The 27390-nt window shown below is 38.3% G+C and overlaps 1 protein-coding gene across 1 annotated transcript in view; it reads right to left on the bottom strand.

Moving 5' to 3' along the window:
- Positions 1–26995, bottom strand: part of MTMR10 (myotubularin related protein 10) — a 41423-nt gene extending 14428 nt beyond the window's left edge. The window contains exons 1-5 of the mRNA XM_062583414.1: positions 26871–26995; positions 25742–25802; positions 12373–12509; positions 10702–10774; positions 8122–8264 (exon numbers count right to left, since the gene is read on the bottom strand). Coding sequence (XP_062439398.1) covers positions 8122–8264; positions 10702–10774; positions 12373–12509; positions 25742–25802; positions 26871–26930 — 474 coding nt within the window. The 5' untranslated portion in view covers positions 26931–26995. The remainder of the gene's footprint in view (positions 1–8121; positions 8265–10701; positions 10775–12372; positions 12510–25741; positions 25803–26870) is intronic.
- Positions 26996–27390: the final 395 nt, after the last annotated feature.

The following is a 27390-nucleotide window of genomic DNA, read 5'->3' on the forward strand; positions in this document are numbered from 1 at the left end:
ACAGACACAGCGACGGCAACAGAAAAAGAAAAGAGCTGACACAGATCATGAACAAGCACAGCAAAATCTCATTTGCGACTGGTCTTTTGATACTAGAGGAACAAAGAGTACTTATTAACGTAGCAGAAGAATACAAGAAGGGCTATTCTGAGTAGCCTCAAAAAGTCCAGTCCAGCAGCCAACAACAGTCCCTGGGAAAGAGGGTAAAAACAGAGCAGGCCTGTAGTGAAGCTTAACCAGGACATTTTTCAGCAATTTACTGCTCAGGGACTTTCTGAACTGAGATCATGTCTCTGTATTCAACAGCTTTCCTTTTGCAGAAGCCCTATTGACTCTTCTGAAAAATACCATATTTAATGAAAGTATTATATCTAATTATATTTTTATTATAGCTTCCATTAACTTGCCCCATATAAACTTACCACTCTGTAGTACCCAAAACTTAACCTTCAGAAATTTCTGTTCTTGGAAAGGAAAATAAGAGGTAGTTCTTTGAAGATTTCCAGGACCCATGTCTATCCTGCATTGACTAGGTTGCATTCCAAAAATACAAAAGGCATCAATGTGTGTAAGTAAAAAGCATACTTCTTGGCAATAAAGAAAAGCTTTTCCCCCAGCCTACTTGAAAATAAGAAGTAATTCATGGTGGGAGACGTTCTCTTCCCACTAGTCACATCTCAGCTGCATGGCATGCCATATATTCTCCGTCAATCTCCACTTTCAATAAAAACCGAGTTTTACCCTAGGCCCTTTAGTCAAGTGTGAGGATCGAGCATTTAATCAGATCTACCATTAATTAAACACGTCAGTAAGCACCCCTTCGCCACTCCCCAGATGATCCTGAGAACTAAAACATCACCCAGACTTTGTGAAGGCAGCTAAGCTTTGGCCTGGCCGTTACAGCTCCTGTCTCAGGCGGCCGGCGCTCATCGGCCCCTCGCTGCTGGATGCCCGGGGGCTTAGCAGGCTCCAGCTTGCTCTCCGGCGGTCTGACGCAGCAGGCTGAGTCACAAGCCCTGCCCTGGGAAGGGCAATTCGGCGAAGATCCCGAGAGCGAGACACACAGAGAGACAGAGAGAGCGAGCGCGCTTTGCCTTCTTCCCTTAGCATTGGCTCCTCCATTTCACTAAAATGGTCTTGCTTATTTCTAAAGGATTATTTAATAAAAAAGGAGGTTATACCACACAAAACTCTATTCTGCTAGTTCAGATCCAGAAATTCTATATGGAAGATTTTAATGTCTCATTAGGGACCAAAGCATAGTGTATCATCATTATTATCCCCTAAAAATGTTGCTTTTCCTTTCTCTCCCTTCCTTTCAACTCTCTATGATTTTTTATACTTGGCAACATGTGGACAAGATTTATCATTTATCTGGAAGTCTTGGACAAGATCTTTAAAAAATATTTTCTTTCCAAGAAATTGTTTTCTCTTACTAAAAGATTTTTTTTCTTATAGTTGAAGACATAAAAGAAAGATTTCCATGATGTGCAAAACAAGGACTAATACTACTGGCAGCACTGTGCCACAAGAAATAATCTGAGAGCTCATTTTTGCTTATCTCTACATGGAGAAAATTTTATACTTTTACTACTCTCAATGTAACATACATGGGACATAACAGAATCTCCGGCATATTTCTATTTACTTTGCCTTTTGATAGGGATATTCTTCATTATCTATAAAACTACTTAATGTCTGTAGATTAATTTACAAGAATTGAAAATGTTTTTTTTCACAAACAGTCCCCAACAAAAAGTTCCTATCAAGTCTTAGGAATATTTCCCTTGACTTTTCTCCGTCACACTTGCAGCTCAACAAAGCAAGCTAAAATGCAAAATGCAGGACAGCACGTTCCTTAGGAAAAAATGTAAAAACATCACTGCAAAATGATTTAGCATGGATTTTTAAATGAAGATTTCATAAGCTGATCTTCAGGATTCAGAAAGACTGATAACTACTACAATGAAGTAATCAGAAGCCATAAAAATTTTGTAACATCTTATGATCGTATGTATCAAAACCAAAGAACCAGAACAAGAAAACAACTATTCCATAATACCTGGGCATCTTCTAACAGACTAATTTGATCAACCACAATGAAACAAAATGGAAATTTATTTATATACACATTTTGACCTTCATTTTTCTAGTTAATTATTCACGAGAGCAACTAATGTGAACAGCGCTACTCCTAACCTTTGTTTACAGGGGTCAAGGGGGACAGACTTTTACTACACTGATCAACTTTCTAGGCTCAAGGATGAGTTGTAAGACGTCAACAAAATGCCACTGGCCCACCAAATAATGAAATACAAAAACAGTAAAACCCCCTATTTTTAAAAGGAGTAATTGAAATCTATTTTGCTTACTTGCCACATTTGAAATGGGGAGGACGGGTGCGTGCTGGGTGAGGAGGCGTAAAGCGTGGGGGGACGGCACGTGCTCGGATCGGGGTCCCACGAGCAGAGGGCCGGAGGGGAGCTCCTGAAGCCAGCTGCCGGGAAGCGCTCCCAGCTTTCCCACACCACAGTAACTCATAGCACTAGTCACCTGACGGGTGCAGTAGCCCACCTATAGATCACAACACAGGCTCAGGACCTCTATTTCTGTTACTTAAAATATATTCATGTTTATCCTGGTTCTGTCTTAATTTTATATTTCAGACAAATTCTACTAATACACGCTAATAAATAAATATTAAACACATACTCACTTCAGTTTACTCCTCACTAAATCCATATAGTGATTTTATTGTCTGCACATTCCAAAAAGCAATCATGTTCCACAGCTCTTAGCAGATTATAAGTAGAAAGCTCCTAGATTGGGGGACAAACTTGTTTTACAGGAAGTGTTTGCATATCAAACTGAAAACGTTTAGTATTTTTGCCAATTTGTAATTGTCTAAAGCCGAAGATACTTAGGCTCAGTCAAGCAACAAAAGAATATGCTGCTTGTTGGAAAATTAATTTATTAAAAAAAAGTAAACACAATGGATTTAACTATTTCATGTGCACAAAGGCTATTTCCTTGTCAACACTCCCTGTGCAACCCTCATCGGGGAAAGACAAACGATACTCTTTGGGCCAGCGCTCTCTTCTCCCTCTTCAACAGGAATTTTACCAAGGACAAGAGCTTCAAAGTACAGCTACGGCTTTTTGGGAAGCTCTTTTCTATCAGGTTACATTTAAGGGTTGTGCTAACTCAGTGCATCTTAAGTCACGCATTTCAACACGCAGTTACAACAAGGTAATAAAAGGTCTGGGAAGCAGCGGGGGGGGGGGTTCAAAAAGGTCAGGGTCATTTGTCCAAAACTGAGTTTCATACTTATTCCTCATAACAAATGTCAAAACGTTGTTCCACTCCCTCCCAAGTGCGATGCCATGTGGGAAGGCTAGCTTTGGGCAGGATACAAATTTGAGATAAATATTTTTTTCTCTTGTTTTGATTATGCATGTGTGTCTGAAACTGAACACATGCTTGAAAAAAAGGAAAAGAGCTGAGGGAGTGCAAGAAGTAAAAGGACCTAAAAAAAGAGAGATATATTTAGGAATCAGAAGATTACAGGGTGTGTACCATGCTGGTGCTCTGCCAAGATTCATATGCATGGCAAGGCAACACGCTAACAGCCAACTTACTTAACCGTCCCTTAGATCTAACATCTCAACATTTCATGTGTTTTAATTTTGTAGTTTTATGTCAAGTTTTATGAAATGTTAAATTAGAAATCCTGCCTAGAAATCAGCAGGAGTTTTCAGTTTGATCTCTTTTGTGATGTATGGAACAAGAATCTTCCTTTTCCTTTAAGGCGTGTGAAATGCTTCTTTCAGGTTGCCCATCTAAGGCTTCCCCAACTTGCTCCCTCCGCTTCCCACCCTCCACTTCCTCCCACACCCATCTGTCTTCCCTTTCTCTCAAGGCTTTACAGCTCTATTTTAAAGACAATATGAAATCAAATTGTTAAATCATTTTAAGTGTGAAGTTTCCACCCCCTCTATTTATTAACTTGTTTGCCAAATACCCCTTAACGAAAGAAATTTCTGGAAAGAAACATTTGACTGATTAATGTTGAGACAGTATTTTATTAGCATGCACTGGCTGCAGTTAATGTTGAAAGTAGTTAACTAACAGAACCCCAATTTTCTTTTTTTTTAATTCTTCATGATAATTTACCCCAAAATATACTCATTCACCTCAATTTGATGAATTCTTTCATTTTATTTATGCTTTAAGATGGAGAAATGGCTCTAAAAGTTATCACCCACCTATCATCTCTATATTCAAGTAAACAAATGAATCTGATTGTCCAAATCTGAGTTATAACTGCTTTCAGACTTGGATCCTTCCTTGCACTTACTACCAAAGGCAGACACAGAATACACTCTAGTCTAGTAAAACAGCTATTTTAGTAAGGTATTCTCCATTATGTCCCTGTTGTACAAATACAGCTACTTCCTTAGAAGCAGATTACATCCTTTGTCAATCCTAACATACTCATTGGAACACTGATGAATGTTTCCATAAACTTCAAGGGATTACATATGAAACAAATTCCTTAGCTGTATAAAGATCTTTAGTATCTGTCTTCCTTGTAACTACTCCACACATTTAAGGTCCATTTTTAAAATTATAAATATCAAAGTTTCATAGTTTCAAATATATATTATAGAAGGAAGGTAAATACTTAGTTTTGACCAAACTCTGCTTTATCTATAGGATGATATGCCCTGTTTTAACAGGATAATATTTAGTTAGAGAGAAATCTCCCTGTTTTGGTTTGTACAGCTGAAGGTAAGTTTGCCAAAGAAGTTATTTACGATTTATAAAGGACTAACACATAGGTTTCTTGCTACAGAACAGGGATTGTAACGTTATCTGGAACATCATTTTCCTTTCCGCTTATTTTAAAACTAACAAGTGAAAAAACTTACTTGAAAAGCATGTTTGAGTCTAAATACTTCAGACTTGATTTTAATTGAATGAAAGCCTGCCCAGTTCACTGATTACAACAGAAATGCTGAGTCCTGCAATTTCTCAACCCAGTAAGCAGTGGGCACCCTGAAAAACCTTCAAACACCACACATGCACACTTCTATCCAGTTCTATTTTTTACTTAGGAAGTCTTCATATCTAGCCCAAAATGAGCATGCAAATTTGTGAGGGAAAAAGAAAACAGCTAACAACTGTTTTAATTTTTCTCCAAGAAGGGACTGGAGATTGAGCCCCCAATGCAAGAGGAAAGAAGAGAAGCTGGAGATGCTCCAGTAGAGGGACACAAAGATGATTAAGATCCTAAATCACATCTTCTGAAGAGAAGCTGAAGGAGTTGGGCTGGTTTACTTGTGCAACCATGAGACTGAGGAGTGATCTCATAGCTGCTTACAGCTACCTGGAAGGTAGTTATGAACTTCTTAGTCTTGCCAGATGACATAATAGGCAGCACTCAAAAATTGCATCTCAGGAGGGTCATACTGAACATCAGGAAAAAAAAATCATGAAGTAGAACAGGTCACCCAGGGCAGCTCACAACTCTCCATCCTTGGTGGCTTTCAAGACTCAGCTGGACAAACCCACAGATGACCTTGCACTGGCTGTAGTCCCACTCTGAAGAGAAAGTAGGAGTAGGTAGGTGACCTCCAGAGGTCCCTCCCCACCCACCATTTCTATGACTCCATGGTCAGATCCCTACCACAGTGTTCTGCAGGTCTGAGAGCGCCTCTGGAATATCCAACCAAAGAGAACATTTCCTCGCATCAAAAATCAATTATACCTTGGTTTTAAGTCTTAGTCTTCCCTAGAAAAATTATGCATACATATTATTGCCATGTAGATAGGTACTAATATTTTCATGCACAAATAGTGGGACATAAACAAACAAAAAACTGAAGGAGACTTGACCATCTTTTTTGTTTTTAAACATATAGACAGTTCTGCTAATGGTTACTTCTTGAGGGACAGCACAGAAATCAGACAAAAAAAAAAATCTTTCAGGAGGTGCAAGCATGCCAGTTAAATGCAAGAAAAACAGAATAATTCCTCTTAATATGCTGTGTAAGACCATTCTACTTGTGTTGACCATTATCCTAAAATAATTTAAGCAAAATACTGATAGAGAAAGCTGATCTAGCTGCCTCAAATTCCTATATATTTATATTTTAACATTAGAATAACAGTATTATGGAAATATTAGATTATGCTAACAGAAACTGTTATCTCCCTTTAGTAAAAGTGTGCTTCTGTAATACACCTAAATTTGCCTACTTTATGCATCAAAACAGTGATAGTAGCCATAAACATCCACATAATTGAAAAAAAGATTTGCACAACTTTTCTTCTACTCTTTCTGGTGAACACATTCTGACATTTGAAAATGGGGATTCTTATGCTGTTTATCAGCACCCATACTATATTTATAGCTATACATGTTCAGATCTTTTTGGATCTCTAGAACTAGCTGTTATTTCTATCAGGGAAAAAAAAACACATCAGATCATGTAATTATAAATGCATGAAGAAAATGCCTTCTTAAAAAGTTTGATTTTTCACTCTTGCAATAGGGAATGCAGTACAGGAAGAGTTAATGAGATACTGAGTTTGTACTCTTCCTCCCTCCCCCAGGCTAGTTACTCTTCTTAGCTGTGACAGCCAACTAGAAACAGTTGCTATAAAGATATTGCAGATAGACAGACTGGAGGTTGCTCCAGGGAGATTTCAGAGAAGCTGTGAAAGGGGAATTGACTGCTGCAAGACTGCCAAACATGAAAGGCTACAAACACTGAAGGCAGCACACATGGAGAAATCTAGAAGAGCAAAAAGGGAAGAACAGTCAGCTTTGTAACTCCAGACTTCCACCCATGAATCCTGGGGAGAAGGCAGTCTCCAGGAAGTGAAAAAATGATGAACTGGGCATCATGCGTGACTGCAAAAAAACCTTAGGTCTTGGCAGACAGTGCTTTGGTCTTACCGGGTTGAGCTCAAACTCTTTATTGTACAGTCAAAGAGGACTCTCTGTGAGCAAAATGGGTCATTCGTTAGGAAAGCACGGCTATGCCACACCTGACCACAACTGGGTGCCCACCACATCGGAGCAAGGAAGCTGGTGAGCGAATCTAGTAACACAGACTAGCCATATTGGATAGCACTGGAAGTAGGAACTTATCTGGACCTTACTAGGTTAAGCAACATTGTATGACTTCATTTAGCCCTATGATAAGAACTGTTAGAAGATAGAACTAGAGAAGGAACGAAATTTCTAGGAGTATACAGACAGAAAACTTTTTTTTCAAAAGGCATGCTAGTTTATTCCACTATAATGCTGAGAAAAGTGATCATGATTTTATGCTGTTTTAGACAAACAGACAGTACTTTTCTGGCCAAGAAGCTTACTTTCTTTAAGCACTGGAAAGGTGTGCACAATTTTTATACGTTATGGTTTGGGTCTAGGATCCTGAACTCCTTAACATCTCTTAACATCTAAGAAACTCCATCTTTCTATGCAAGTGTTTAAAGGGAGGGCGGGGGGAAGTAAAATTCTAACAGAAAGTTCATATGAACATATGAATAGCCTTCAACTCTCCTTTGTCTCAGTCTTAAAACAAATTAGTAACTAAAAGCTAGTCAGACAATTCACTATACAATGCTTGTAAGAAATATATGCAAGATAGTACACTTTACCTACAGTTAATTTAAGATTATGGCTTTCAGAAAAAATGCAAATACCATACATATTCCACTTTGAAATGTGTATCTGTCAGATATATACATATATCTGTGTATATGTATCGATGTGTATGTATAGTATCTGTGTAATCTGTTGCACAGCTGCAATACAGCATTTTGATTCCAGTCCTTCCAAAGACGACTTCAGGTTTTTTTTAAGTATAACAGATATGATACTAGAAATGCATGCTTATCTTATCCACAAAAAAGCGATAAAACATATAAAGTGTATTTATCCAGTCATTTTAACTCTAAAATCTAGGTAATCTCCTATAACAGGATGTATGAGTAGTTTTAAGATTTTTGCCCCTATATCTCTACGAAAACAAAGCAAAAGTTCCTTATTAGCACAGCTCTTGTTACATGTAATTACTACAATGCAAGACCCACAAAAAGATATACCTTTTTTGCACTTTCAGGACCTGCTTCATCAAAGCGAAATCTGACAATACGGAAGTCTTTGCAATAAATGATTAATTCTGTTGGGTTAAATTTAAGTTTTTGATTAGGACCAAGGACCTTCTGCTTCCTCTTGGTGTCATTCACTGTAAAGAAAATATAACATTATTGGACTGTGTCATAAGTATATAGCACAACTAGCTCAAACCACAGATAGAGAAGTGCTTCTACTTGCTGTTTTTCATTTAATAGTATATTTCAACTATTTAAATTAGGTAGAACATTGATCAGTCTTTCTTCAAAGTGGCTGAATTACTGATTCTGGTATGCCCAGATTATTTTTACCCATCAACAACCACCTTACCAACAAGGAGTTAATATGTACTATTTCAAAGAGTAATTTTTGCTCCCAGCTTGTTGCACATGCTTGCAGTGCCCTTCTGATGTACAGTTTTTGACAACATGCTGGGGGAGGGAGGAGGGGTTTGTTTGTTCATTTGTTTTTCACTTGAATGTATAAAAAAAGTGCTTAAGACTAAAATTAACCACTTATTTCTTGCACTAAACTCAATAATGCAAAGTGCTGTAAATTGCCAGGTTGTCTAGACCTGCATAGACAGGCTGTGTCTCCAGGTCTGTATTTCTCCTTTTCAAATGGAAAAAGTTAAGATTTTAAAGAATAAGCATTACAGAAACCTCTTTTGCGTGTGTGTGTGTGTGGTAACTGAAAAGCATATGATTGATTGAATAGCTAATTTCCACAGTTAGCTGCAGATATCATCTGGGTTAAGCTTGAGCACTTCCAGGGAACTTAAGGCAAATGTTCTGGGACAAAGTGGGACTTAAAGATCTGCAGATTAAGGTCGTCCTTCTCCCTGAAAAATGATGGAGAGCTAATGGCTAGATAAGGAGACAATAACTACCATAAATGCTAAGTTGTAGTTTCAACAATTTATTCTCTTTCTATACTGCAGTTGCCTTTCTTAAGGCATATCAGACAAACTAGCAATTCTTTTTAAAAAAGATATTCTGCACTGTCTCTATCACCTCTCACATTCCCATGCTTCCAGCTAGATCCTGCACTTACCCTTCGGCACAGACCTTAACCATGAACTCAGAGACCACAGACACAACTGAAAGGAATAGCAGCTACCTGGCCATTGTATACAAAAATCAATACACCTTCACTATTTACCCTCAATTAACAGCTATTGAGCAACCTCTTCTGCAGCTTAGTCAAAATTTTCACTGAATTCTTGTTAGTAAAAGCTTATGCTTCAATAAATTTAGGATAAGTCTATATATAGAATAATAAAAACTAATCTGTCCAAGCATGTGGGCAGGAAATTCTGCCCTCTCCCTCTAAAGAGCTTCACATTTTAACAAAAAAGCTAAACAGAAAGGAGTCCTAGACAATTTTTGCCATTCTTCTAATGAAGTTGAAAACATTCATGCTATTTGACAGTTTACTCTGGGGTAACTTGCACAAAAACCCCCCTAGAATCTGTCAACCCTCAAGCTTCAGAATAAAAGCTATCGTAGTTTTCAACATATAAGAGTTTGCACAAGATGTTAAATGAGAAGTTCGCAGCATCACTTTTATAAACATTTCTCTCTGTACAAAACTGCTGTTAACAGATTTGCAATAGCATTACTGTTTTGTCACTTCTACCTGGTACTTTTGAAAAAGGGAAACAAGTGTGGGCCAATGGCAAGACCACATCACAGAGTCAGTAGGGAGCACCTTTTAATTTAAGAAGTGTCTCTACATAATGTTTTTCCTCAAAAACATTAATCTTTTCAGTCATTACAACCAGTTTCCAGAGTGGAGATGGATTATCAGAAGACTTTGGGTACTGAAAGCTTATTTACATGAATGATTTAACTTATCTAGAGTCAGAAGGACAAGTATTTAACAGCCCTTAGTGTAACAAAATTTTGAAATTTATCAGTTATAAGAAATTCCTAAGTTACAAGATATAACACATTCTTTTTGCTTGATAGCAATATAGTGTCTATATACAGTATTCTATTGAGCCATCAAATCAAAAAAATCGTTATTCAAAACAAGTATTTTATAAGTTACTTCTTCAGATAGTGTATTGACACTTGTAGATTTTGAAGACCACTGGGTACTAAACTGCTATCAAGTTAGAGACACTGAAAACTCAGGTACTCATGTTGTGGGATGTCCCAGCTACATGTAAATTGTTTAAGTGATGTGCTTTTTGAAATCCAGTGTATTTAAGTGGAAGACATTCAGACACTCAAATATAAAAGAGTTGCTAATAAAATTATGTGCTGCTAAAAGATATCCTTCTAGAACAACTGTTGATTCAGTACTGTTAAAGATTTAAAATCAATAAAGACCAACTAAATACCTATCTCCTGCACAGTATCTCAAGTTTCAAGCAACTTTTAGGATTTTTAGCTTGACTTCAAAGTCCTCAACGTAGCGGGGATGGGAGATGAATGACATTACACCTTAAGTGTACACAACTCTGCACAACCTAACAAACAGTAAACAGCTTTGAACTGAATAGTTTTAAAGCCTGTCATCATATTTAACTATTTTTGCCTTACCTGTGACAATCTGCTCAATGCATGTTAGCGGGACATCATGTTCACCAAGAAGAAGGTTTTTATAATGGAATTTCTGTAACACATGAATTTATAGCCAATAATTACAGTTCTGTAGTTCTCAGCCAGGAGATACACAGCACAACTTTGAAGAAATGATGATTGAAGTCAGGCATGCCTAGACTGTTCTGACTTATTTACAATCCTCGCCTACTCATAGCCAGTTAAATGTAGCAGTGACAACTCCCTTGTGAAACCCCAGTGGTGTGCGCAAAAAAAAGTCATTATTTATATTGAATTTGCTAGCCTTTAACTTGCTGTTAGAAATTCAGTACATTTGGAAGTATAGTACACACATCTCCAACTATCAATGTAACTACAGAAAGAAACGTGTGAACTTAGCCTTCACAAGAAAACAACCAAATCTTTTCATACTGGGGGGGCAGGTTTAGCTCAGTTGGTTAGAGCATGGTGCTGCTAATGCCAAGGTCGTGGGTTCAATCCCCCCCGTACGGGGCTACGCTGAGGGTTGGACTAGATGATCTCCAGAGGTCCCTTCCAACCTTGCCGTTCTATGATTCTATGATATTGTCAGAGAGAACTGATTAAATATGAAAGCTTGCTCCTCAGTGCTACTATAGACCTGCAGCCCAGATGGCTCAGGGTTCTGAATCCATCTTATTCATACGCTGCAGGTAGGGTAGTCACTTACTGCTTTCATATAGAATGAAGAGTTAATCTCAACTCCAAGCAGTAAAAACTATAGCAGAAAAATAGTACTGAAAAATAATAAACTCAAAAAGTAGAAGCCCAGGGCAAACATGCACTTTAAGACAATAGACATTAAATTCACATAATGCCTTTAAAGTAACAAGTTTTCAAATTGTTATGTTTTTCCTTATTAGAACTAAGTCACTATCAGCAAATTTGATAAATTGTGTAAGTTTTGACAAACTCCTCTCATGACAAGAATTAATTTTTTGAAGGAAACAAAATTCCTAACCATTACCAAATAAGCATCTCTACTTTCAGAGTTTTATACATACCTAATTAATGGAATATTTTTAAACAAAATATTAAACAACTTTGAGAACAATATACAACTGACAAGTTGATTTCCAAACTTAGTGCTGTATGCTATGCTGTTCAAATATTGATTAAGTTTATGAATTTTGCATGTTTTGCTTTGACAAAGGCATGGTCTCTTTTTCATCTTTTGTTGTTACCTCATCTACAATGAAAGCTCACTTCATGGTTACTTTGTCCTCTCTCACTGATGCCAATAAAACTTGGATGCATTAAAGGCTTTACTGATCTGACACTTGTCTAGTCAAAGGAACATTCGCAATTCTCCTCTTCAAAGAGGAACATGTTTTTATACAATTCCTGCTTAGCCTTCTATTAAATCTTTTCCCAAAGAAGCCTCCATAAACAGTGGTAAATAGAGCTGGCTGTACTTCCATCACAAACTTGCTCTGTTCTAATACTCTGAAATATGGGATGGGAACATTAACACATTCAGAATAGGGCCTTTTAACCTTATCACTGAGCTTTCTTTATTGTATAAGGCATCACATTTTTATCAGTTATGTGACAGATTCACTATATTCTACTTAAATCCATTTTAGCCATCACATTTGTTGTTCTGAGGTATCAATATAAGGAATAACAAACCTGCAATGGCATAGGGTCATCCGTAATAAAGGAAATCTTGAAGTTAGTGCAAACCAATTTGCCCCACAGGTCATATTGACTTGTATCTGTTGCAATACATTTTCTCACAAAATTGACTTCATTTACCACAATTTCACCTAAAATAGAAAAAGAAGATGTAAAAAATAACCTATATAAATCTTGTAGGTACAACAGTTCTAAGTCCATGGTACCTAGAAACCCCTAACTCTTTACATGTTTCAGGTTATATACAGCTTTTGCCTCAACCTGGAATTTAATGAATGCCATTCTAGGAAGAAAAGAAAACAAACTTTCCAAAACAGACAATATTGCCTAGCAATTAAAAAGGGGAAAAAAATAACAAAATCTTATACTCAAAGATCAAAAGCTGCGATTTTTGTCTTAAAAATTCACTAGTCTGAACAACACTGTTCTTTAAACAAAGGCACATATTCATGGCCTTTAGCTAGGATTTAATTTAACAATACATGGCTATTTCTAACTTTTAATTATTTTAGAGAACCTTATGAAGCTCATGGATTTGGAATGTCAATCCACATTCAGCTTTCTATTTATTATCAGATATTCAGGCAACTCCGTAAAGGAAGAAAAACAATGAAACAATCCATTAACCATTTGTTACCATTTCAAAGTTTTTGCCATGACCAGCTAATGAAGGAGTACCAATCACTTTATCATGCAAAACAGAAGACCTTTAACATATATTTAAAATTTACCCAAATGAAAAAGAAAAAATTGTAATTCACTCAGGATAAGCTATGAAATAAAAAAGTATAGAGGCAAATGAGACTTAGAATCATTACAAAACAAGAAATTACTGTGTATAATGCTGCTTTTAAGTTCCACAACAGAAGTTTCTGGAAGCTAAATGGCAACTTCATTCTTACTTCAGCAAATAAGTTTGGTCATTTACCTTATTCCTGTACAATGCTATTGCTTCTGTTGTCAGATCAACTACTTTCTTCTGCTACTGACTACCACAAATAATGGACACGTGTTCAAAAAAAATGTAATTTTGTACTAGTTTTCTTAAAAAAAAAAAAAAAAAAAAAAGAGAGACTAAAGACTGCTAAAGATTAATTTGCTCATAACAGTTTTGACACGTCTAGTCCCAATTTCTTGAAATATCATCTCAGTGTACCCACCGCTTTGCAATGAAACACTCAGGTCTTTGGGTAACTTTACCACTGGCAGAAGTCAGTTACTTGTATACTCCAGCTCTGAACAAGCCTGCCACCTCCCTGCTGCTCCAAAGGACATTTGCATCCCAGTATTTCCCTAGTGCTGCTCTCACTGTACCCACATTACCATTGCACCCACAGAATCATTCTCTGCACCCCAAACTCCAGAGCGCCCGACTTTGGAAATGCACCTTTTGCTGGGCTCGAGTCCCAGTTTCCGTTCATGTTCCTCATCCTGAGCTACTTAGCTAAGTTGCCCTGCTGGCTCTTTTGCCCCTAATGTAATTATACATCAGCGTGGAAGCCAGAGTAGCAGCAAAACTCCTGGTCTTTGCTCATTCAGTACAAACTACAAGAATTTATTCAACCAACCATGGCCTTAGGTTGACAGAATTATCCCAAGTGTTTTGTGCAGGTTGTATGGTTGCTGCACAACTAGAGGATGTAAAGGGACAAAACTAGTTGTACTGACTATTGTGGTTACCATACGCATGTATCATCCAGTCTATCAAAAGCTGCAAGAATTGTGAACATGCTTTACTGACAATAGACTGAGATTTGCTGAACCTCAAAAATCTTCTCTCATATATCTCTAAACTATGGTTAAATAAGCCTCTGAATTGAAGGGGGGGAGGGGAAAGACAACTTCAGTATAAACAGTTAAAGTTCAACCAAATTAATAGCAATTGAAAACACTGTCTTATAATGGGGTATACGGGAATGACAAGGCCTACTTCTGTTAAACATTAAAATTAAAGTGTTTCAATATTTTCAGCAGTCTGGCCTGAAATGCCCTATTGCTCAGTAATTCTTCTAATAAGCTATTTATTTAAATAACTTCAAAACCACATACATTGTATTTAAACAATTCCATCTCACAGTTGTTAATCTTCAACTACTCACTGTCAAATTCGATTGCATTCAGCCTGTCAAACTTCTCCTCTCCACAAATCAGTTCTTCCAAATCTGACTAGCTTTTATTCCTCCCTTTCTCAACACCTCTGGTTTATCACTGGCATTTCTAATAAAAGACATGGAGAGCCAAATGCACCAGAAAATAAAGTGCACATCTGCCATATTGGTATTTTTTTCATTGCAACATTCTCTGCTGTCAAATGAAGTATTATCATCATATAGGAGATACTCCTGCTAAAAGCATAAAATATTATGACCAAAGTATTTCAGAACTTCATGTCTTTAATGTTATAAAACTGTAGTGAAATAACTCACAAACTTCTTAAAGTTGAATCAACTGCAGTTTAAAACATAGGCCTGCTAGGTCACCCTCTTCACCCAAACCAGTCCTTTCTACTTCTTCCCTCTGCTCCTCATGACTGCATAGCTACACTGTAACATGTTAACACTAGTCCTATTTTAGTGCAATTTCATTTAGTGTCACTTCATCTAACACAAATACATTCTGGACTTTTTGACCCAGTCTGGATCTTCTGCCTTGTACTCAGGCTTACGCCTCTAACATAGAACTGTCAGTTTTGAACCGAAGTATTACAAGATGACTAGACAGGGAGTGTACACATACCGATTTCAACTGAAGGGTTTAAATATATTTACAACAAAGCAGGAGAAAATTTGTAATGCAAATTTAACAGATGCTGTTTGAGAGACACTAGCCAAACAGGACTTTTTTCTTTTTAATAGTAGACTTGGAATTTTATACTGAGACATAACTTTTATCCCTCTTTTGGATGTGTATAATAAGCAATACAAAAAGGAGCAAACCTTCTAAATTTAAGGTAAATTTAGGAAAGTAGTTGAACAACATAAGTAGTACTGGTTGGCCTTGGAAAGTTTTATGATGAAACCTGATTGTATTTGTAGTTCGGTAGGTGATATTTCTGTACAAGTGTCAACAACGGAGCTATTCAGAGTTATTACACTGCACATTTTTACAATGTAGCTGCTGCTTTTTTTCCAGTAAACAGTCACAAGCTGTTCCAGACACGGAACAGCAGTCAACACTTCCATGTGACTCGAACAGTCAGAGAACGATCTCAGGAGCCAAGAACAGTTTGTTTAAACTCTGACAGGAAACCAGAAAAAAATTACAGGTTGTCATCTTTTATATATAAAGCCTAATCATGTTTAATAAAATATTCCTACACTGAATACATGAATCACAGAAATAACATGAGATCAAAAGATCTATCCAACTAATAATCCCTCTATTTTGAGCACACAGCTTCAGAAACTGACACCCTTCGGGAAAAAAAGCCTGCTAAATCTTCCCAAAGCACCTGTAATTCGACTCCGCTATACTTCGGACGTTAAGAAAGTTGATATATATTGTACAGTTAACCCACTAACAAGACACAACCCGCTACAGCCCAGAGAAACTTCAGGAAGCAGAGCCAAGCGTGCAACCGGCAGCAGCACGGGGGCTTGACCCAGCAAGCTGACGCCCGCGGGCAGCAGGCATCACCGCTGCGGCGCCAGCTTTGAGTCAGGCTAAGTGAGCTCGGCCTCGGGCTCAGGGTGATTTTATCTGCAAAACTCGGTAATACTATCCCTGATCAATAACATACTAAAATACAAGATATTCTGCATCTTTTTGCCTTCTCAACAGTGTTTCTGTCATTTTTGGTGCCAGGCAACACAGGATCGAGTTTAATTTCATTTCTTTGTCACAGCAAGGTAGCCTAGGACAAATAAGAAAATCTTAAAGACAAATATAGCTCCCTCGCCATCTGGAAGATTAATTTGTAGATTATCAGTGACTCTAGATCTAATCATCTGCATACAGGCAGAACTTCGTGTACATAACACAGTCTCAAAGGCATTTTCTGAGTTGTTTTGTGCATTAGCATCAGTTTAATGAATATTTATCATCAGTAACAGGGAAATCAGACCTTAAATCAATTTGAGAGATTCTGAACAAAGTAAGCAAAAGCTGCAAGAATTAGCAATGCAACAACTGGAATTCCTGCATCTTCTGTAGAGATGAGGGGCTGGATATTTTATAGCATTAAGAGAGGCATAAACTAGTCTCTTTTACCTATTTATCCAGTTTTCATGATTGGCATTTTAGGATTTTGTATTATCATAGCTCAAAATTCAAGAGACACTCAAAGAAGAAATCTCAAGTAATTTCCAGACTTTCAGTTGCTCGCTGAAGCAGCTGCCAAATCCTTCCATCTAAAACAGCTTCTAGTACAGTTTTTCTGCCTATGAATACAGAAAGAATATAGCAGAACAGCACATTTTAAGACTTAAATTTTCAGGAACTAGGGTTGCTTGAATGAAGTCTAGGACCACAACCTCACTAATGCATGAAATGAAACAGACTGCATAGTATTCAATAGATTTAACAATACTGACTGAATACAAAAATGTTGCAGGATAAAATAAAGTATTTGGGCACCTCGGTTTAAAAGACAACATTAAAAAAACAGAGTATAAATATGCATGTTTGTATGCATGCGCATATATAGAGAGAACATGTATGATACATGGCTAGCATACGGTATTTCTAGCATATTAAGCACCTGATACTTATTAGATGCAAATAATGTCTGAAACTAGACTCCATAAATGAATAATACAAATCTTACAGGCTTAATAAGCTTACAGGAGCCCAAAATATTGGTTAGAGATCTTTTTGAATGCTATACTAAAAGCATAAAAAACAGTTTATTGGGATAAACTTCCCTTAACTAACATGGAAGTTAAAATTCAAAACCTGAAGATGACATTTTAAAGACTTAAGGGAACCAGGGGGAGTAAACACTTTATGTACACAGTCGTACAATTCCCACCTAAATTAATAAAAATCTGACTCCTAAGTACTCCTAGGAAACTAATCCCTGTTGTTCATTCACTAATGCTGACAGTAATTATATTCAATTAAGATAACAAGAAAAGTTTGTGTGAAAGATAAAGAGTCTAAAAAGTTCACAATACACAAGTCAAAGTTAATTCAAGTTACCATTTAACAATTAAAAATACGCTTTAATCAGTTCACTTATTTGGACAGATCTAAGATAGTCTAAAACTGTTCCAAAATGACTTGCAAGTACTAAATTACATTTTCTAAAGTTTTGTATGTTTTCAAAAAAGCTTCATTATTTAATAACTGAAATCTAAAGCATCTTCAATCATTTAGTTGTCCTTTTTATAGCTGTTCTCTTCTAGCTAAAGAATACCAAAATAGTGTGGGTTTATTAGCATGCTCTAAGTATTTAGATGTAAATGTCTCTAATCCACTCCTAAATGAATCTTCTGTTCAGTATGCTTAACCACTTTCAAAAAGAAAAATCAAGAGAAAAAAGTATTTGTAAGCTTTTTTAAAAAAAATCACTAGCCCGTACAATGTATTTAAGATACTATAAAGACAAAAAAATTGCACACTATTATAGATATTCCCATATTTCCCCTAACACTATTTGCTAGTATCTCTGCAATTAGTTAGAAAATAATCTATATTTAAAGTTGCTGTACATCTGTACAAACTGACAAAGAAAGAACATTCTCCAGCAGGATACCTCAATACAATCACAGACTGGAGAATGAAAAACAATTCTGATATATTAAGTTTGCATTAATTTTTAATGGAAGAGGCTAGGGTTTCCTCTCAAAAAAAACATTCCCAACATACTTTGGAAGATGGTATGTTTTAAATACACAGTATCAAAAAAAATTAGTTAGTTAGAAATCTAATCTAGTTAGAAATCTCACACATTTGTATTATACAATTTCTGCAGTGTTAAAGGTACAAGAAAAAAAAGCATAGTAAGAGCTTTGATAAATGTTAGAAACACTGAATATAAAAAGAGAGGGCAAAAAAGTAAAGACTTGCTAGAAGTCTTAGAAGAACAACTATTCTTTTCCCATATACTAGATCAAGATTAAAACGGGCATTTGTCCAATAACGGCTAATATTTGTGAACCTTGCAAAATAAATGGACTGTAAGAGCAATCTAAGGTGCTGTTGCTTTTCTGACTGAGGATGCTTTGTAAGAACTTCCTGCACCCTCAGCCCCTAAAAACATGGCTAAGGATGCAAGGAAGGAGCCAGGCCACTACCTGAAGCTGGAGGAGTGAGAAGAGGATATCTATCCACTATGAGGAAGGCTCTCAGCAACCAGGGCCAAAGCAAAGTATCACAGCAGAGAGTTAATGAACATGTTTACAGTTGCCTTAATCCAGCATAAGTGTGTATCAACACTAAAACATGAGCAGTTCCACATTCAGCTTTCATTCCCACCTCAACCCTTGTGCTGGCACCAGTATTTTGAAAAACATTATCAGTCTGGTGACAGAACTGATCCAGTTGAGAATTAATCTAACAATATATTTCCTATATATATTTTTCCTATATATTTTCCTATATATTTCCTATATATATATATATTTTTTTATATATATATACATATATATATACATATATATATATATATTTTTGGTCAATTCTGGTTTAAGCTGGATCAGCTTTCACATGGCTTGTTCTATGGTAGCACAAACAAGTGCCAGCACGAAGTATGCAACAGGCACATGCACCTGTGAGGGGGAAAAGGGAGTAGCAGGACCGATCCCCTTGGCATTATTACAGATATTTAGGCTGAATTAAAGGAACTCTATCATCAAAACCCCCAAAAAGAAAATTCTACCAAAGATTTGGCCAGAGTTCAATAACATGAACAGCAGAGAAACCAGTGAGGAGGGAGGATGTTTTGTGTTTTGCATATTTTTAGTCTGGCTGCATAAACTAAAGATTCCCAAAGCCTGACTTTGCCTAAACAGTATAATCAGTAACATTTTGAGATAAGTGTGGTTTTCAGTCAGATATGTCACAAATAAAAGTTATAAATGCTGTTCTGAACTTGTAACCTGCCTACTGGATACAGTGTAAAACACTCAGGTTTGATTAAGGAGCATGTGTTTCTATATTGATTTTTTTTTTTAGAAATTAGGTCTCTGAAGACTTATTTCATTGGAAGTAAACATAATTGCCTGGAGACGAAAAAACCCCAGAAGTTTATTCAGCTGACAATTCAAAATTTACACTAACATTTTATTCCCTTTTTAGACTTTAATGACTTGTGGCATTAAATCCATGTGGGACACAGTGGACAGGAACCAATTATTTTGGAATTGGTTTGCAAAATGCACATAGACAAGAATAAGAATATTTAATTTTAAAGTATGTTCAACCTTCCAGCTTTAAGGAATGACTTCTGTACTGCCCTACAGCTAAATATGCTCAAAGAGAAAAAAAAAAGTTCTATAGATATTTACAAACACCTGAAATTTTTACTAATCAGAAACTTTACTAAATAAATGGAAGGTAAAATAAACTGCCTCCATGAGTAAACTCCCCTTTAAGTATCTGGAACTTAGAGTTTTACATGCAGAATGCCTTAGCATACTTACGTCATGCCAATCCTAAATTAAAAAAAAAAACACTAAAACAAGTAATTAAGTGAATCCAAGGTATGCCTGAAAATTTACTTTGAGTCAAACAAACAAAAAAGCTATCATAGTAAAGGGCATTTACTATGTACTTACTGTAAGCAGTGTCTCACTTATTCTAAATACAAGTCAAACGTTTGGTTTGTTTTAAAGCTTCTTGCAGTATGAAATACGAGTTTATAGGAAGTTGCAAAAACAATCTGAAAGCTGCATCTAGAATTTGAAACTCTCCTAATTTATGAAATAAAAATGTTGGTAATTCTTGTTATGAAGTCTTTAAAAAGAGAAATCTACGTTAAAAACACAGTAAGGAATTTATTATTTTCCAAGTAATAACCCAGCCACTCTGAAAAACTGAAAAGAGCCATACTCATACTATGAGCCATACTCATGTATAGCACTGATCCCTGAAGACAAGTGTAATAGCAATATCGTTTCAAATTTTCTATTTTGCTATTGCACTTATCTAGTGTTGCATGCTACCTTTTTTACTTTTATGATTACATGTTAATTTTGAATAAAAAACTTGATGTAGAGAAAAGCCCCAAACCCTGCAACATGAGGTCTCAGTCGGCTACACAATGAACAAGAGCCTTGGCTAGCAAACTGCAATGCTAGAAATGACAACCATCAACAGAGTATATTTTGAAAACAATCAGAAATTGATTTTATACAAGTTTAATTTAGTTGTCAGTAATGATATACCATTACTACGCAGCATGATCAGATGAACATACTTCATAGATCAAGCAGTACATATTTGAAAATCAATCCAAGAAAAACAGGCCTGAGAAGTCAAGGGTTATGCATCAAGCTCACTAACCTGTTCTGTACTTCTTACCCCCGTCAATGCTGGAACCTCATTCCTTCCCGCTGCAGCGCCCTGATCTCTCCTCCCCAGCTCTGGGATCCCACACAGCAAGTGAAACTGCCAGGAAAGAGGCCCAGGGGTGCATAGCAGTCAGAAGTGAACACACCTGGGGTACTGCACTCAAGGGTGCCTCACCAAAAGGTGTGCTTTCCTTCTCCTATCACAAGATGTGTTGCAGCTGCTCCAGAACACACAATTTAAGGTACTAATATTTGGCAAGACAAGAAAAAACATCTAGGCAAAGGAGGCCTGGGAGCTACTTCAGAGAATCAGACACTTTTAAAAGACTAAAATTTTGCTTAATGTATCCTCAACACCTCCCCACCCCACACAGAGCTGTCTATCAAAGCACACATGTACACACACACACAAAACAAGCAAAAAACAGCAGGTGGTGGCACCAATTCGACTGGCATTATTATATTCATAACAAATATATATATATACAGTGGCAAATCTTGGAGACTACACATGATTCCACCCAACAAAAACACAGCACAACTGAAAAATGTTCAGAGATGATCAAAAGCATGGTCAGAGGTAAGGAAGACTTCCTTGTTAGGATAAACCCAGATGACTAACCCAAAGGAAAGCAAAACAGAGGGAGTTAGTGACATAGGTCTTAGCATCACGAATGGCACAGAATGGGAGAACAGCGCTTGCCTTTTACTATGTGACGCTCAAACTCGGATGTGTCCAAAGAAACTAGACAGGGTAAGTCCAGAACAAACAAATAAGGGTAGTTTGTAACAGCACGTTGCAAGCGTGCTATGCAACACACAAGGTAAGATCACGTTACATTGTAGAAGTCCTCACCAGATGAAGCTCTGGGTGCTGAAGGTTTGCATAGTACAGAAAATGACCAGATAAACTCGTATGAGAAAAATCAGCAAGAGGAACTACAAAGATAGCACTGTCTCCATGATGATCTATACTCCTCTAGACTACTTCATTCTAGAAATCCCCATAACAAAGTTGAAGGAAGCTGGGAGAGCAGAACTAGTGGCTGAGGGCTGCATGCCCTGCTCTTTCTTCCTCCCACATGCCTGCTGCTGGCCCATCAGTGGGAGGAGACGCCCAGCCCTGCATGGCCATTCTTCGTTGTCAACCCACCGTGGCTACGACCCGCACCACCGATGGCACTGGAAGTTCACTTTTACAGAACCAGCATCAGGCCGCGAGGTGCGGTGCAGACACAAGAGACAACAACAACTGCTTTGCCACAGGAGCTCACCAACAGTATTCTCTTACCTTGCCCTAAAGTGAGCAGGTCTTAGTGATTAAGAAGTCTGATCTAATTCAGTTTACTTATATAATTTTACTGTACAAATGTTTTAAAATAAAAATCACTAAAATGTATTTTTCTAGTTGATTTGTAAAAACTTACAGGTAGGAACTATTAACTTAATCTTTTAGTAGATTAGTAAACAGAACAACATGCTACTACATAATTACAACAAACAGTATTAGTGCTCAAGAAGAACAGTCCTTTTCTCACACTTACCCAGACTGTCCCAGGAGTTACATAACCTCCTGCAGAACATTGCACGTAAGCACCTGTGAGGACCTTTTCCACTCATCCTGCCTGCCCCGTAGTGCTGCAGTGCCTTCAACATGGACACTAGGTGGGTTCATTATCTGCCTGTGTATTGCACCTTGCTCCACACCATTTTTGCCGTTCAAACAAAAAATATACACAGTACTATATTCCAGTTATGTTATATATACAGATTTTTTGAATGCTTAGGTAGATGTCTCAAAAATGCTACAGATGACGTTGTGGAAAAAAGAATAATGCAACTCCTTGGAGAAAAACTACAATTACTTTTAAGGAAAACAACGCCGTTATGATTTACTTTAGTATCAGCAGTGTTAACTTAAGCATAAAACTTCAGCTCCATTCTCCCCTAATGTAAACAAACTAATTTCCTATTAACCAGGCAAATCACTGATGGACTGACTGCTAGACTGCTTCCTGTTTCCTCTATTTTTCCTTTCTGGTATTTTCATTAAACTAACTAGCCAAACAAATAAAGCAACAAAACAGTGAAATTGTTGTACAGGCCGACCCTTCAACTAAATCTGCAAAAATTCTTTATCAAGGAGCTGGACTAGAAGAATAACACTGCAGAATGAAAAACTATCTTAGAACTATACCATGTGTTTTGAAATGAAAATATACTGAATTCTGTAAAATTATTTGCTTTTCACTATTACAATACCAGTGTTGGAACTACAGTTATGTTTTTTACTTGCTTTATGTGATACTTGTTGCTTTTCTTAAAGCCACACCCTATTCAAGGCACACAGCTGCATGAAAATAGAGGGTTTTGTTCAAAACGTTAGATGTGTCCCCATTCCTCCGAGGTGCACTGGAAGCTTTGAAAATAAATTCTGCAGGTTAAACGTTGATGCCAATATAAATTCTAATTTTTACTAGAAAAGAAAAGAAAAGAAAAGAAAAGAAAAGAAAAGAAAAGAAAAGAAAAGAAAAGAAAAGAAAAGAAAAGAAAAAAGAAAAGAAAAGAAAAAGAGAAAAACACCTCATTTGGGAACCTGACTCATTATTTCCATGCCTGGAACTCCCTCTTCTAACTTCCATTGTACAAAAATAAGAGTCAAACAGTAGGGTTATTTAGCTAGTGTCCTACTTTGGAATTTCAGTTTTTAGTAAACTACTCCCTCAAAACAATGATATTTTAGGTATCAGATGCTTAATACAGATATCTGCAGTTTTTGCAAATTACCAGTCAGTAACCACTTGTGCTGAAATAATTTCATTCTGAAAGAAGTACTTAAAAACCCCACCAACTAAAGACTTTTTAGTCCCTCAGGTTTAACTCTGTTCCTGAGAGCAAAAAGCAGCTTCATGCAGCTACTAAGGACAGGGTATTAGGAATACCACACTCAAATGGTACTTGCAGGGGAGTGCAAGTCAGCCATAATGTAATTAATTGAGCTGGAATCTGGCCAGAAACTTAGGTATGACAAATCCGCAAGCCAGCCTATCCAACAGAGCAACATGTACTTGTTTATATACTCTTCCAATGCACCATTTGATGGCAGAAGCAAAAAAAATGCATTTAAGCTGATGTTTAAACAGGAAGAGTTTCATGTAAGTCATGTAAAATAAGCAATTTCTAAACTACCCCCCCATCTTTATTTGGGTAAGGACTTACAAAAATTGAAATATTTTGCCAGAGCTATTCTGTAACTGGATGGAAGGATGAATTTTATTAGGAAATAACTCAAAATAGCACCCCAGAGTGATACGATATGTCCCTAAAGCCACCAGATGCCAATTTTAAAGATAACACAGACAAAGAAAATGATACAAACCTAGAATAAATACAAGCCAGTTGAGAAAAGAGACTCAGCACTATTTTAAGTTTACTTCAGGGTTTCACAAAGTAAGAATTAATAACACAGCAAAATGTTACTGCATATAAGTTGTTTTGTGTAACCGCTAATGTGCACGTCCCACAAAAAGGGTGAGATGTGCCACATTTCAAAAAAGCAACCTCATATTGCCTTGCATTTATTGTGGGATGTATCAGAGAAGAACATGCAGTCACTCCCTTGTGAGTCAAAGGCCTTGGATGAATAATAACTGCGACACAACCAGTAAGATGCCAAGTGGCAAATAGAAGTTTTACAAGCATAAAAATACAATTATTTCAATTATTAAACAGCCATAGCAATGTATTTCAGGGTATTTATGCCTCAAATAGAATCCATATTATTTTATTTCATTAGAAAGGTCAGTCAGTATTTACTCTTTCCATACAGCCCCTTCTTTTCCTCAAGATTCCAGTCTCTTCAGCTTAAGGTATCTCACTAGACCATACCACATCAATCAGTGCTGCTTAATTCACAACAGTCCAATATGAAGCAGTATGGAAAATAATTTTGAACAGTAACTTGTTTATGCTTTTTACCTCTTTGAAAGTTAACAGACTTAATCTTAGACAACATGATAGCAATACCTTCCAACATTAGTGTCTCTCCATACATTTTTTGTAATATAAGAGCAAAACAACACACACACACACAAAAAAAAGCATTTTACAGTCATTCTAACTTCAAAGTAAAACTTAGAAATGCCAAGTTTGGAGCTGGCCAAACTTACTACTACGGCATACAGTTTGTGACCAAAGTAACACCAAGAACAGCAGAATGTTCTTTTGGTACCTGAAAAAGGCATTCACAAATCCTAATTTACTGAACCAAAGATTTTACTTCCTACTTAAAATGTGGAAGACAAGTCAAGGATGTGTTAGATTTTTAAACATATATAATTATGAAGATTATTAAAAATACACATTGCTTTTCTAATTCACACATTAAAAAGCTTATCCTGCATAGGTTTCAAGACACTTAAGAGTTTCCAAAATTACAGAAAGTTGAGCTTTGAATAAGAGAAAACAAATAAAGATGGCACTAGAAGTCTTCCAATACAGTAGTCAATTATGCCTACTTAGTTGAAGTTCTACAAATATTTTCCTTTAAAATAACAGAAGACTGCAACACAGGCTTTTTAATTGGTTCTGCACAGACGTAAAGTTCTGCCTATCTGGCAAAGATGTAACTATTAATAAAGAGGCTTCCAGAAGGTGTCACAGAAGCTACAAAACGTACAGTAGTTCTCTGCTTCAAATACACAAGAAAAGCAAGACATTCTTCTACACATGCTAACCCATTACACAGGAGAAACTGTCTACACATGTATTCAGTCTTTTAGATTTAGGTAACAAGGTTAGAACAGAAAAATAAGGAGAGTAATCTGCAAACTAACAATCCTATTAGAATAAACCGAAGGATTAAATGAATCTAAGTTTAGATACCTGTTAAATCCCCTATTTATATTTACCTGGCAAAAGTACCGGTTCCAGTTTTTTAATCCTGGGTTCTGAAGCTATATGGTCGTCAGCCTGGAGGAAAGATTAAAAAAAGAAAAAAAGCTTAAGAACCACAAGTTTACAGTTGGACACAATTCTGATCTATTTGGGCAAAAGAAAACACTATTCTTTTAACTTTCAAAGAAAGAGGGTCTTGTTGTAACAATAAATTCATGCAATCATATCAACATTTTTGTGTATGTTTAGCTTTGCACTGAACGAACAGTATAGTATTTTAAGTGCTAAAGTTCAGCTAATTGCATAACCTAGAGTATAACAAGTCACAGACCAAATGAAAAGCATTTCGGCTTGATGTTCTGTAAAGATTTGGGTCCCACAAAAAGACTTACATAGAGATAAAACACAAAACTTTCTACTGATTTTTAACATGTATGACTCTCACATGACAAAAATTTTCATGAGAAAAATTTCTAAAGACCAAGGCCTAGGTACACTTGCAATGCCTATTTGCATTTTAATTCCAGAGCTTTAAAAAACCACACATGCACAGAAACCTTACTTCTATAAAAAGATCAGAACCTTCAGCGAAATAACCTTAATGCTTACGGTTCCCATAGCGATGGTGGAATCATCACTTCCCAGAATTTAAAATACCCAGAAATACATTTCATCGGCATTTCACTTCCACCCAGAGAGAGAAAAAAAGGAAGACAACGAGTCAGCCTGCCAAACACGCTGCCACAGGGGCACCCGCCTTCCGCGAGGGCCTGCCGGCCCCCTGGAGAGGCGCGGGGCCGCGCACCCGGGCCGCGCACCCGGGCCCCGGCGGCTTTGCGGCCACGGCTAGTGCCGCCAGGCACCACGCAGGACAAAGCGGCGCCCGCGGCGAGCCGGGCAGCGGGAGCGCCGCTGGCCGGACGGCGCCCGGGCGGCCCGGGCCGCGGCGCCCGCCGCACCTGAGGCAGGTTTGACGGCGGCGCGGCGGCGCCCGGGGAGGCCGCGCTGCGCGGCGCTGCGCGGGGCGGCGCTGCGCGGGGCGCGCCCGCCCGCGCCAGGCCGCGCGGAGCCCGGCGGAGGCGCCGCGCAGGTGCCGCGCGGAGCCCGGCGGAGGCGCGCGGGCCGCCGCGGGCGCGGCGTTACCTGCGGCAGCGGCAGAAGGTAGGAGCGGAAGGTGGGCTTGGGCTGCCTGAGGGAAAACATCGCGCCCGCCGGCGGGCAGGTGTCGGGCCCGCCGCGCCCGCGGCTCCGAGCGGCGCCGCAGCCGCCCGCCCGCGCTCCAGTCACACGGCGGCGGCGCAGGCCCCGGCCCCGGCGGGCGGCGGCGGGGGCGGCCCCAGCGCACCCCCCTTCCCCAAGGGAGGAGTCAGCGGCCTGGGCAGGCCCGGCCTGGGGCTGCCCCAGCCCCTCATGGAGCCCCCGCGGCTCCCTCCGCCTCCCCGCGGGGCGCCCGCCTCCCGGCGCCGCGGCTGCCTACGGCCGGCGGCGGGCGGCGAGCGGCGGCGGCCCGGGGCGAGCCGAGGCGGGCGCCGCTGGGGCGGCCATGTTGGGGGGGGGCGCGGGGCGGGGGAGCCGGGTTTGTACGGCGGCGCGCAGGGGCCAAGCGGCCGCGGGGGCGCCGCCGCGTGGCGGGGCCGTTAGTCAGCGCGCGGCGGAGGGGGCG

Source organism: Rhea pennata, chromosome 10, assembly GCF_028389875.1.
Source record: "Rhea pennata isolate bPtePen1 chromosome 10, bPtePen1.pri, whole genome shotgun sequence".
NCBI classification, from domain to species: domain Eukaryota; kingdom Metazoa; phylum Chordata; class Aves; order Rheiformes; family Rheidae; genus Rhea; species Rhea pennata.